At 39.7% G+C, this 13,012-nt stretch overlaps 1 protein-coding gene across 1 annotated transcript in view; it reads right to left on the bottom strand.

Moving 5' to 3' along the window:
* CLCN4 (chloride voltage-gated channel 4) overlaps nt 1-13,012 on the bottom strand; it is a 44,520-nt gene that overhangs the window by 16,797 nt on the left and 14,711 nt on the right. Inside the window, 5 exon segments of the mRNA XM_080551848.1 lie at nt 1,032-1,577; nt 2,138-2,218; nt 2,311-2,517; nt 4,400-4,522; nt 10,195-10,382. Coding sequence (XP_080407974.1) covers nt 1,032-1,577; nt 2,138-2,218; nt 2,311-2,517; nt 4,400-4,522; nt 10,195-10,382 — 1,145 coding nt within the window.

Below are 13,012 nucleotides of genomic sequence, written 5' to 3' on the forward strand. Positions count from 1 at the left end.
TCCTGATTGATCTGAACACAATTTAGTAGTTGTCATCAGGGATGTCCCAAATGGAGAAAACATGACAGAAAAGCAAACTTCCAGCAATTTCCTCTTATTTTTCTGGTAACTGGCATTCTAAAGGATCTTCAGTTCAAGCTCAGTTTTTAAGAGAAAAAAAAAAATGAGATGCCTTAGCTTTGAATATGGCATACCATATAGTGTATAACTCAGAATAACCTCACATCATCTGCTGCAGTCAGATCCAGAACTAAATTCTCAGATCATGGGAGCTGTAGACAGACAGATATGTGTTTTATATGGGCTCCAGCAACCAGATACATAAAACTCGCCACAAACAGCTTTGTATATATTGAAAGCTTGGATAAATTGTTCTTGGATCTTTCATCACCCGTTTATGGGAAGGAGGATGAGCGGAAAGAAAAAGCTGCAAATCTAGAATAATCAAATCATACATCTGTCAGTCCTCCCACTCCCTCATTCTTCCAGGCTGAAGTGCTTAAAAAGATTCAAAAATAGAAGCTTTCAGCTACTTTTATATCCTTGTGAGATTTTAAATGTGTAAATCAGTAAACTGAAAGCCATTACTTCTCTGAACATAGCTACCTTGAGGCACATTAAGACATTAATCCAACAAGACAAACAACAATGTAAACAGTCCGTATCTCTGAGAGAGCTGAAAGACAGCTGCAGTGGGAATCACACTGAATTTGCTCATTGGCAGCCGTGGATTTAAATGCCCTTCCAGATACCTTTTTCACTTAATAAAACCAAAGAAAACTAGAAGGTGAAAAATAGCAAGGCTTGTCCCTCTGTTGCCACCTGGACCTGCAGAGCGAGGTGCTGGCAGGCCAGAGGACCAGCAGACATCAAAACGACCCATGCATGGCCGAGGTCAGAGGCACCCAAGCCACGTCAGACAGACCATAGCTGCTGAACACAACCCATCTGTGCCTTGGGATAGAGACGGCTTCAGTGCTACATGCAAAGCTGTGGTGCCACGGCAGGCTCTGCACCACTCCCCTGTTTACCTTCATGCCAAAAGTGAATATTGTGATGACAATTTTGAACACCAAAGCCAAGGCAAGCTGCCACATGGCAGTGTAGACTCCAGGGCCAGCAGGTCTGTCAGGAATGTCATCCACCGGCCGGGTCATGTTTGGGTCATTGATGTAGTCACAGAGTTGCGAGGACTCCAGGGCACCACAGTCATTGAAGAGCTCCGAGATCAGCTCACTGGTGCTCCTCCGAGTGTACGGGTTGGGGTAGGCAATGATGGCAGTGATAGCCGTTATCGCAATAACCTCCAGGACTGGGTATTTCCCAAGCCTGGTGGTTTTTCGTCTCCTGCACCAGGCAATGTTGCATCGGATAAAGAGGGTCCCCCAGAGGCCACCAAAGACGCCGAGCAGAATGAAGGGGAAGAGCTCGGCCATGTACCAGGGTGTATGGTACTCCACGTAGAAAAGGACCAGTCGGCTGTTTCCAAAAGGATTGATGGACCTCAGTGTGAAGGCAGCCACAAGAGCAGCAAAAAATGACCTCCAGAGGGTTTTCAGAGGAAAGTAATAACTGACCTAAAACCAAGCAGAGACAGTAAACACTTCACTGAGTGTGATGGAGGACATTGGATTTAATTATTTGCTTGAGCACTGTGCACAGTAGGCTGCTGTAGCATTTAATCTGTGACTCTGCATCTGACTGTACTGAGAATACCAGTTGTTACCACAGTCAGAACTTGTTCACAAAGGTAATAGAAAGGCATTTTGAGATTTTGGTTATGGAGCAGCAACCAGTGAAAAATCAATGAACCTAAATTCAAAGTTGCTGGCTAGAGAGGGTAAGACAGGTGCTCAGCAGCACATCCCATGCAGCAGCTATCAGAAAGCCATAGAAAATTCAGCACAGTGATACATTTCCCGATTGAATCATTTTATTTGTTTTCAGGAAGCCAGTGATCATCTTTTACTCAAATTATGCTAAAACACCTGGCTATTTCTTATTACTAGAAATCAAAGATTATTTTTGCTTTAGAAGAAAAATAAGCATATAAATATTTGAAAAATGAAGAGGACTCTTAGAAAAAGACATCAAAAGAAAATATATTTACTGAAACAAATGAACTGCCAGGTCTCACCTCTTCCAGACTAAAAAGTACACCTCCAATTGGAGCCCCAAAGGCAACAGAAACTCCTGCGGCTGCCGCGGCTGAAAGCACCTACAAAGCAAATATTTATTTACAAGGCATAAGTCCTTTGAAACACTGAGTATCTGGAAAGGGAAATAAAGGATGGTTTGAGCCAAACTCACCTCTCTCCTCTTTCCTTCATTCTTGCTGTACTTTGAGAAGAGGCTGCTGAAGAAGTTTCCACAGCAACAGGCCACGTGGACTAAGGGCCCTTCTTTCCCAAGGCTGAGGCCTGAAGATACCACCAGAACCAAGGTGACTGTTTTGATTAAAAGTGTCCACTTTCCCAGGTAGCCCCTAATAATGAACCCACTCAAGATGGTTTTTATCTGGAAAGCAGGAAGAACATATTGAAGAGCTGAAGAAACCTGAACTACTCTGAACTTGCGAATGGAGTTAAAACCTCAGCAGAATTAAAAATTACAGACTGCTTGAAAAGAGACAGTGATGGAGAGAAAGGAACCCTAGGTAGGGCAACTTTCCCACAGCGATCTCTGAGCAGGGGTTAAGCAGACCACACTTTTACTGTTATTATGGGTGGTCCCCTGCGTCGGTAAGGAGCCTCACAGAGATCAATAGAAATGTGAAACTCTTACATATCTTCTTGGCTTACAGGATCAGAGTTAAACTAGACTGAACTTTAACAAAGCAGAAAAAAAGCAAATAAACAAGCACAGGCTTTTCCCAGTTAAAACAAGGGGGAAAAAAGTTCTAAATATTTGGAATGGCCATGAGATAAAAGCATGCAAGTATTATGAAATGAGAAAGTCCAAGAGATCTTATTTTTACACATTTCCTCTTAATTTTGCATATAAGTGGCTTGGATAGAGTGCAACGCACATGCATTAAACACATGCTGCAGCGGGATTTGGATTTGGAAACTAGCTCTGGAAAGGAACTAGAGTTGAGTGTTACCCTCACATGTGATTTACCACTTGATAACAATGATGGGGGATGTGGAGGGTCATGCCCACTTTTAGCAGCAAAAGTGGGAACTAGAATAAGGAGTTGTATTGTCATTGAAAGCCAAACCTCTACTTTATTAACTATGGCTTTAAAACAATAATTAAGAAAAGGAATTGACTGAGAGTGTTTAAATAATAGTGGTTTTACTGGATTCTTCTTAACAGCAAGTACTATTAAAAGCATTTCTTGCAAACAAATATAGGTATCAAGTAAAACTGATTTTGAGTGGCGTAAGTGGTTCTGAAAGTTGTTTTCTATAAACTAGATTTACAGTTAACCAAGAAAAATGTTTAAACGTACTTAGAGATGTATCAAATATGTAACAAATGTGACTACTTTGAAACATGGAAATTATATAAATATTTCAAATTATTTGCAGGTGTGTTTTTTTGTTTGTTTGTTTTGTTTTGTTTTTCCCTATTTGGCTATGGAGCTCTTGGATGCTTCTCCTAGAGGTAAAGAAAAAAGCATGCAAAGATTTCTAAAATTTGGGCTGTTGGTTCTGTTTGCCAGATTCCTAAATAATAATCTCAGTGGTTCTGTAGCACTTCTAACAAAAGATTGCTATGATTTCAAAAAAATTGAGTAGTTAAGCTGCTTTAATTACAGGGGTCCACCATTCAATGACTCAATATGGATTTAGGCTCAATATACAAAATATCAAAAACTCAGTAGAGATTTTGGCAGGCCTAATGCTGTCATACCAGCATGACATTGTGTACAAAGATACGATTTGCAGAAGATGGACAGCCAGGCACTTTTCAGACATCCCAAATTATGGGCATCTCGCATCTTAAGTTGCTTAGGAAATTTTAGATTTGTTGTCCTCCCCTGTTATTTTACTTTGCTTTTGTTTTAAAGCTTTGCCTTAAAATTTCTATCTTGTAACTGGTCCAAGTAATTTCGTCCAAAGAAAACACTGTATAATCTCCTCATAAGTGCCTTAGATACAAAAAGTTGGACCCCATAAAATGATGACCGGGAGCTGTCAGTTTTTAATTCAATATACATACTTCTTCATTGCCAGAACTTAACAAGCCACAGTGGCACTTGAACATTTTCTGCTATGAAAATTTTTGATAGGCAGGTTAGACAAAAGAATGATGGCACAAGAGGTGGAAAGACAATCTTCTTGTTCCTAATGCTACCTGATAGTACAGTTCTGGAATAGGAAAAGGCAGCAAATGATCTTTTTTTCTTTTTTGGTTTGTTTTTTTGGATGTCCATCCATAAAGAGAAACTCACCTCTGGGATTCCAGAGCCACAGGCATAGGGAGCAAACACTCTGACCAGGGAGACTGCCAGGAAAGCAAAACACAGAGCCCACATAATGTATAGAAAATAGTTTAGAATGTAAGCACTTGCACCCTAGAAAAATAACAGTAACAAACATTGTTAGATAAATACAGGTTGGTAAATCTCATCCTTCTTCTAGGGATCATGATGGCATGAATCCTGGTCTTTTCATTTACGTGCCAGCTGCACGTAAATGCATTTGTATTTGGCTCAAGAAGGACAAATAATAAACTCATAAAAAATATTTGCTACCTATGTGGAAAAGCAATGTATTAAGATATAACTAACACAATCCGTTCAGTTGGTTTGCCAGGGACACAAACACCTTAAACAGAGAATTTTTCAAGCACTGAAAAATAAAGCCAACAACAAAAGTTCCAAGACTTAAACAAATCTGTCATAAGGGCAAAAGTAATTGGTAATAAAAAAGCACATACTGAAGCAATCTGCTGTGTTCACCCCATGGCAGGTGACAGGACATGAGACCCTGATACATTTCTGAGTGCTGGTATTCAAAGGTCAGATGCTGATCTTTTCAAACTGTATCCCTGTGCATATTAGCAGCCAGTTTAGTTAGCCAGTGGAAGGGTGAAAGCATAAATAAATCCTTTCTGTAACACACTATCTATGATACAGTTGAGAATAATTTGAAAACACAGTATCTTTACAGACCCCACTCACACACATCACAATCATTTTCCCCCAACATTTTAAAAGTATTCCAATCATCAATAAACACCAATCTGCAAGCTGAACATCTTTACTGACAGAATGGAAATGCTGATGATCATTAGCTATACTTGACTGTGCAGTAGTAATATAGCAAAAGCATAGCCAGTAGTGATCTTCAAGTTTTCTACCTGCCTCAAAGGTCAAGCAAAAATTGTGGTTAAAGTCTGCCTTAAATTACGTCTCCTTCTCCACAAGCAGAATTTTGAGAAGAATTTTGAAAACCCCACCTACACAAACAAAAGAGAACCTAGTCAGAGGCATTGGACTAATGCAAGGAGCTTAAGCCTTCAAATAATCTCCTCCAGCAACACGACACTACAGAATAAAAAATAAGATGAACCTCAGTGCATGAACTGGTATGAAACCTTCACCTCTAGGTGAACTCTTACTACCGGATGCAAGCCCAGCTGCTGAAGAACATCAAGGCTCTTGCCTTTGCTCTGCAGGACAGCAGCCTAGATATCAACATTATGGTAAATCAAATAGAAAAATAGGCATTAATCAGTTGTACCATGGCTTCTGTTAATAGAGCTGGCCAGACCCAGTTCCTAGTCATAATAATAAAATAATAATAATTTAAAAATATATTAAAAAAATAAAAAATAAAAACACTAGTACTGGGAGGTCTTTGTGTTTGCAAGCCTGAAAGAAATCAACCTTTAACAACATGAAGGTTTGCTAAGCCTCATTTTCCTGGTCTCTATCCAATTGAAAAGCCCTTACCCTTGTGGATATATTTGAAAGAAGGGCAATTTGTTAAGCTCCTCTTATGCTTGCTGATGTTTGCATCTGGCCTTGCTAATAAAAGCAGAAGAGCAGTACAACGTCATCCCCTAGTGCCCTGGAGACTAGGTAGTCACAGGTCCCACACTTACAATGATTGACATCTGTCTATAGCAATCATGGATCTTTGTTGCTACAGCTGAAGATAGTCTCATTTCTTCATGAATGTCTTCTCCTAGTGCTTTCAATTACAAACAGCTATGACAATATTTACTCTTCCTCTAAAGAGAACTCTGAATATGTTGCCCCAGGGCAAAATACTCATCTATGGATGTGGATTAGCTCCAAAGAAGACCAATGCCATTACAAAAATTTGCCCTACAATGTTGAGGTAAAGCTGCAGTTCTGCTTCTAAATTCACTTCAGTCAAATTAATTTTGTTTCCTTTTGCTTCCTCTTCTTTCACAACTCAGAATTCAAATGAAAACTACGCCAGCTCATTACTGCAATCGCGTTTACACCTAGTCCACTGTGGCAAGACCTCACAGGAGTCCATATGGCCTGTTCAGTCTTGTCCCTTGGGACAACTCTCATTGTTACATTCTCCAGATATCTTGCATTCTACAGGTCCAGATGAAGCAGTTTCTAATGATTAATAACAAAACCTTTGGGAAACTATTTAGTAGTAACTCAATATAGCAAATGGATGATGTCTCAACCATTATATGTTGTTAGTAAGGCCCTGAAATCAGTAAAATTCTACACTGGAATCAGAGACCAAAAAAGCTCATCAGTAGAGATGATCCTATTAAGACCTTTCCCACCAATGGCTCAGAGGACTCACCCTAGCAGCAATAGAGATGAAGCAAGCCATAGAACTGAGCAAAACTTTATATTTTAGTTTGCAAGTACCTAGCAATATTTCAGATCTTGTTTCAGTCCAGTTTAGGTACAAATGGAACAAAATTGAATACAACTCTCATAAACTCCAAATACTGAAATAAAACACATCGCTCAGGATGCAACCCATTGCTGGCCAATACTTGTTTTCTACAGAAGCAAAGAGCTCAACTCTGACTCAACTGGAGATGTCACAGCTTACAGATTCCCGCCTGTGGACTTTACGACAATGTATGTCCTGAGGGCTCACAAGACTGACAGATTCAAGGCTGCAAAGTTGGGAAGTGCGTCCAAGATACAGAGAGGTTTCCTTGTCTTGCAAGTCTCGGCTTCGTGACAGGAGATCCAGCAGCCTAGGCATGGTCCTGGGCAACCTGCTGTAGGTGGCCCTGCTTGAGCAAGGGAGTAGGACCAGATTACCTCCAGAGATCCCTTCCAAACAAAATCATTCTGTGATGCTGTAAAGATGGAGTGTTATGAGCCACGTCCAGATCCAGTGTCATGAGCCACAGAAAACATATGGTCCTTCCCTCTAACTTGGACAGACACAAGGCATTAGAAACAGAGTCCTCAGCTCCAGTGCAGTTGAGGTTAGGATCAAACTGGATCTGCAGAAGCTCTGGGGCTCTAGATAGTGCCAGCAAGCTAGCTGAAGTAGGTGGCATCTGTTGCGATTTACACACACACAGCTCCAGTGAATTTGAAGGTTTTGAAACTCTTGCATCACAGCACTCTTCACGTGCTCTTTGGAAGCAATTCATGACCAGAGGAATGAAGGGTACTGTTGGCCTACAAAACAGTGATTAGGGAAGAAAATACAGCCTGGAGTGTTTCTCACGTGCTATTATGTTTTCCATAACAATTTATATCAAGACTCTGCTTTGGGCTCATTTTATAGGAGGACTAGAATGAAACCATTTTTCAAGAGATAACATAAGAAATGTCACAATTTTCAGCGAGAACATATGTACAGGGTTTATCACAGACACAAATCAGCAAAACCACAAGGAAGAACTGGTCAAAATCTTAGTCCTCGAAATGTCAAATTTAGTTGGCTATGATGAGAAAGAGTCACAGTCAAGCATGAAAACTAAGACATGCCTGCACAGAGTACCTTTAGGGAAATTGCTCTGAGAACTTTTTGTCTAAAATGTGCTCCAAATTAGTCTTTCTGTGTACTGCTGTTTTATAGGGCAGCTACCCAAACACAGAGTGCAAAGTCAAGCAATATTATATATTTAGGATATATGTATATATATCCTGAAACTCAATAATTTTCAGTGTATTTTGATCCCTCCTAGAGTCCTTTACAGCTACAAGATTCATGTAAAACATGCCTATATCATAAGCCTTTTGCTACAGAGCAGAATTTTTGCTTGCCAAATTCACATTTCTATGGAGGTATTATTGATCTTTGCCTGGGATTTCTATGTAACAGTAATAGACAGCCGTCTTATTCGTATTACAGCATCCATGGCAGTTAGAGAACTACAGATCTTAGAGCCACCTTTGTTTTGAGAAAGAGCCTAAAACTAAGCCAAAAAGGTTTTTTTTTTTTTTCCCACAGTGACAATATACTAGGAGGTCAGAAGACCAATTTGTATATAAAGTGAGCAGCTTTACACTGTCCACCTAGATGATACTTTTCTTCTAGGCCACAGCATGCAATAGTCATGACTGCTGAGTTTGTGTAGCAGGTGAAAGCAATAAATTTTCTCAAGGATATGCTCTGTTTAAATATTCCAGCCTTTCAGAGTAACAGCATGTCAAACACATGCACAGGATTTCCAAATCCCATAACAATTGTAACTTTCTCCCCCTTTTTAGCCTTCCCACATATTTTGTTCGCTTAAATTACAACCTTTTCCCCAGTCCTGCAACTTTATACCAGGGTAATATTTCTTCAGTGGTGCAAAGACACAACCATCGGAACCATCTGTTTATGAAGAAAAGTGCAGACCTAGGAAACCTCTGGCAAAGGGAAGTTTGACATTGTGGACTGGCAGCTGTACAGAGAGATTTCTGCCTGTGATTAAGTGGTGGGAATGTTCAGGAACAGTGAGCACCCCACTACTTTCACTACGGTTAATTAAAAGCATGGAAAATTGGGCTATACGTATTCACAAACACTCTCATCTAGTATTACTTTAACTATAAACCTAAAGCAGCACTGAAGTGAATGTGAATGACAAACTTGTACAGCAACGAAGGCTTCCTGAAACATTTTCTACAGGACCAGACGACATCCAAACTGCAAAAAGATCTGAGACAATCTCTCCAAGTCACCCAGTTTTTACTTGCCTGGCTGGAGAAGATTTAAGCCACTGAAGTATATATTTTCTTCCCTATTAGTTACTAAACTGAAATATCAAGTATTACAGAAAAGAGACTTCCATTACAGACTTCAGTATTCCATAAGCCAATTATCCTCAATGTCACATCCATCCTACCCCCATGTCACATTCAATATTGCCCGCTAGACACCTATAGAAATCAGGGATTCTTTTCAACCTAATAATTCTGACCAAAAAAAAAGAAAAGAAAAAAAAAGAAAATAAAGAATTGTGAAGGAATCAGTATTGTCCAATACACTGAATAGTTTAGGTGGAAATAAAATGTCATAAAAGTATCATCTGCCACAAAGTGTACAGAAAGGCTACTTTTAATATCTAAAAAGCAAAACCTTCCTTTTTTTTTTTGCTCTGAAACAGCATTATTTGTATTTAAAATTACTACAATAAAAAAGAAAGGATAGTAAAAAGTTTTTTCAATATAAGTTTCGTATCAATCTGGATCAGATTTTTCCCCTCCTGTACTCGCCCCCTGCAAATTTTTAAATTTGGCCACTTCCCAGTAAGCCCATTATTTCCCCAGTGTTCAGCACTATCTAAATATTTTGCTATCCCATAAAGAAATTGATTGTAAGGTCACAACAAGCAGTTTTTAGTAGTTTGCAGTACATTTCAAAACATCTGAACACATAAAATCCATCTGCAACCATCAACATTTGCTTTTAAATATATTCGTCAGGGATGATCTTTTTTTCTCATATAAAACTGTGTTTAAAAGAAAAGTTTGGATAGCGGCTAAGGTCCCCCGGTGATTATGTTATGAGTGTTATGAAACACTTTTGTTTTAATACTGATTTAAAAAAAAAAAAAAAAAAAGAGTGAGATCTTGCAGTTTTCCAATTTCTATCACACATGACACTGTAACAATGGGACCTATCCCAAGTTATGCAAATACTGTTTGTGGTAATCAAAAAAAAAATCCCACCAACACTCTCAGTTCATGACTCCGAGAGAAACTCTCTGGAGGGAACATCAGCAAGTATGAAAAAGGGCATTCCCTGGCCTGCTTTGACCCCAGCCTAATCATGTCTCCCATACCTCAGACTGGTTTACAAGAAGTTCAGACCACTTCTGCCACTGGGGACATTTGTCCCTGTCATCAAATGTAGTTTCATTAGACGTCCAGCAGCACTGCTCGTGGCTGTACCAGAAGGCAGAGAGGCAGACACCCTCCTTCAGGTCTGTCATCCAATCCACAGCTAAATCTATCACTCCAGCTAACGTGCCTGGAAAAAAAAAAGAAATGCAGAAAAATAAGCTGTGGCATAAAAAATACCAAGTCATAAGAAAAATATATCTACTTATAATAAAAGCAAAAATACATGATGTGGGGCAGCAGCTGCAACATAACCGTGAATACACCAAAGAACTGGGAGAAACAGTGAGCTTGCAAAGAATCAGCCAGACCAACAACGTGTTGTCTGACCTTCGGTGTTCTCTCATAAAACATTTATTTTAAATACTGCTATTTTCATACTGGCCAGGTGCCAGATAGGGATGGCATAACGAACATTGGGCCCGATCCTGCAGCCTGTTCCAGGCAGGTGCACAGTTTGACAGAGACCAGCAGGACGGTATGTAAGTACTAGGCTGCAGGGCTCAAACCCCCCTGGGTGTATTTCAGGGGCGGGGAGGAAGAAGATACTGTTGTTTTCCTATAGCCTTCCTGGTCCCAAGACAGCAACATTTTAAAGGGATGATTTCAGTACAAAAACAATACGGATGCCAAATTCTGCCTTGTGAACTTAATGGAATCCGACTCTCGATGCGTACATTCATTACCAATCCAAACGCACAGAATAAAATTACCCTTCAAATCCTCCCTTTACAGAAGTAACCCTTATTTTAGCTTTGTCTTGGTAACTACACAGAGCTACGGCGACATCCAGTGGCTAGAGGATGCAGAAGTGTAAACTTCATGTGGCGAGACCCCAGTGGAAATCTTGGTTTTCCAGGGTATTTTGTCACAGATGATGATGACCTGCCACAGCACTGGCACTGTCAAAGCAGATGTGTCCCCACAGCCACTAACGCGGTACCAGCAGGAAGGCAGAGGCCAGAAGAAGCCAGAACACAGAAATGGCAGGCTTACATGTGAACCCTATATGCCTGGTTTGGGAAAGCATTAAACCACCAACTGATAGTAAATTCATGTAATGTTTTCCAAACTGCCCTGAGGTACAATGGAAAGAGTGAGTTTGTTTCACAGGTAGAGTTCAACAACATGTTTGTTAGTCATCCTTAGTACAATTTCAAGGAAACCGGTAAAGAATTTGAATAGAAATCGTCGGTTCATTTCAGTAGGGTTAAAATATGGGAAAATATTTTGGAAAATGAAATGGTATGGTTTCTGTTTCCAAAACTTCTAGTCTTGTGACTCCTGCTGGGAATTCAATCAAATGAAGTGGGTAAGAAGGGGGGGGAGGTTGCTCCTCTTTCCCCTAGTAGCTAGGGCACACAGGTGGCTTCAACAGCAAGTTCATTGGACCTGGAAATAAAGATTTCTGCTTTTCATTTCTGTGAAGGAAGAAGAAGGAAAAAAAGAAAAAAACACAACCATTTCAAAAAATTGAGGCATATACAACATGTTTTTTATTCACAGAACAACAACAAAAAAGATCAAGTGTTCACAGAGCCTTATATATGTCTTCTCACTTCCTTAAGAAGGATAATTGTCACCACACTGACAAGCAGTACAACTTTAACAGTAATGCAGAATTTTAGTTGTATAGGAATTGTCTGAAGAAATATACTCAGATATTAGATAAGACCACAGAAAAAAAGGCTACAGCAGGGAGTAGTGATGCCTGTATCAGCAATTTTCTTTCATGCAGAGCTTGGCTTTCTCTTGTTTAGCCTTTCCATTTTCCCAAATTTCTATGGAAACAATGAACAGTGTTTTTTAGATGATGGGAAATCATTGTGTTGCTAGTAACATCAGCATGTGTAATTTAGTGAGTTTTACAGTAAACTCTAAATTCTCCTCCAATTCTCCGAGTTTCAGGAAATAGCACAAAGAATCCTCAGCCCTTGGGCATCAGCCCCAAATGCTGCGCCTCTTGCATCTGTTGATGGACCTTTATCATTCTCTCTAGTCACTCCAGTCTTCAAAACTCACATCATGTGTAATCAGGCAGTTGAATATTAATGCTGCATAGCAGAAGGGGCAAAGGAAAGCAGGCTTTTGAACGTTTTTCCCCGATACAGTGAATAACAGAGAGTGGAAAGAACATTCAGTTCTCTGATACAACAAGCTCACATACACCACAGTTCCTCTAAGGAATTGTACTCAGTTATGCAGCTGATCTAATCCATCTTGCCAAATGCTTTGGGATCCACATAAAGAGGAAAATGCTATGTATGTACACAAAATTTACAGAGAAGAAAATCATGAGAGGAGAAGGCCAACACTTGCAGGTTAATGGTACAATAGTTATTGATGTTAAGCCACATGACCAGAGCTAGAATTTTTACAAATTCTGAATCTTCGCAACTTTAAGTGGAATTAATGGAAGTAGCAGACTGTTCAGCATCTCAGTCCTTTCATTTCTTGTGCTTATCATGGCTGTCTAGACATGTCACTGCATTGCTGTAATATAGCCTAAATTTATCTCCATACTTCATTGAAGGAGCTGAACTTGCTCCCCGGTCTATGTATCCTCCTGCCCAGAATGAAAAATAATGAGCCTCCAAAGCCAGAAAATGTTGAACTTCATTTCAGATAATAGCCTTCTACCTCTCTCCTTCCTTTTCTTTTTTTCTTTTTCTTTTTTTGGTTGGTGATGGCCACACATCCTTTTTAATGCTCTAATAAGAAAGCTAAAATTTTGCTTTGAGAACATATTTTTCCACACAA

This window comes from Anser brachyrhynchus, assembly GCF_964034855.1.
Source record: "Anser brachyrhynchus genome assembly, chromosome: 1".
In the NCBI taxonomy this organism is placed as follows: Eukaryota; Metazoa; Chordata; class Aves; order Anseriformes; family Anatidae; genus Anser; species Anser brachyrhynchus.